General features: G+C 74.6%; 1 protein-coding gene across 1 annotated transcript; it reads left to right on the forward strand.

Moving 5' to 3' along the window:
• Positions 1 to 6: 6 nt before the first annotated feature.
• On the forward strand, positions 7 to 548 carry LOC108525915 (coiled-coil domain-containing protein 85C; the record flags this gene model as incomplete). Its single annotated transcript, XM_017866686.1, has 1 exon — positions 7 to 548. A coding segment is annotated over exon 1 (487 nt), but the record flags the coding sequence as incomplete, so codon positions are not given.
• Positions 549 to 552: the final 4 nt, after the last annotated feature.

A 552-nucleotide genomic window follows, 5' to 3' on the forward strand; every position in this document is an offset into this window, starting at 1 on the left:
GGAGCCCCGGCGCGGGGAAGCGCCGGCCGGGCGAGGGCGATGCCGCGGTGACGGCCCCGCCATGGCGAAGCCCGCAGCGACGGCGGCGGCGGCGTCGGAGGAGCTGAGCCAGGTGCCGGACGAGGAGCTGCTCCGCTGGAGCAAGGAGGAGCTGGCGCGGCGGCTGCGGCGCGCGGAGGGCGAGAAGGTGGGCCTCATGCTGGAGCACGGCGGCCTGATGCGCGACGTGAACCGGCGGCTGCAGCAGCACCTGCTGGAGATCCGCGGCCTCAAGGACGTGAACCAGCGGCTGCAGGACGACAACCAGGAGCTGCGCGAGCTCTGCTGCTTCCTCGACGACGACCGGCAGAAGGGGCGCAAGCTGGCGCGCGAGTGGCAGCGCTTCGGGCGCCACGCGGCCGGCGCCGTGTGGCACGAGGTGGCCCGCTCGCAGCAGAAACTGCGCGAGCTCGAGGCGCGCCAGGAGGCCCTGCTGCGCGAGAACCTGGAGCTCAAGGAGCTGGTGCTGCTGCTGGACGAGGAGCGCGCGGCACTGGCGGCGACGGGGGGCTC

Source organism: Rhinopithecus bieti, unplaced genomic scaffold, assembly GCF_001698545.2.
Source record: "Rhinopithecus bieti isolate Rb0 unplaced genomic scaffold, ASM169854v2 scaffold_36973, whole genome shotgun sequence".
Taxonomy (NCBI): Eukaryota; Metazoa; Chordata; class Mammalia; order Primates; family Cercopithecidae; genus Rhinopithecus; species Rhinopithecus bieti.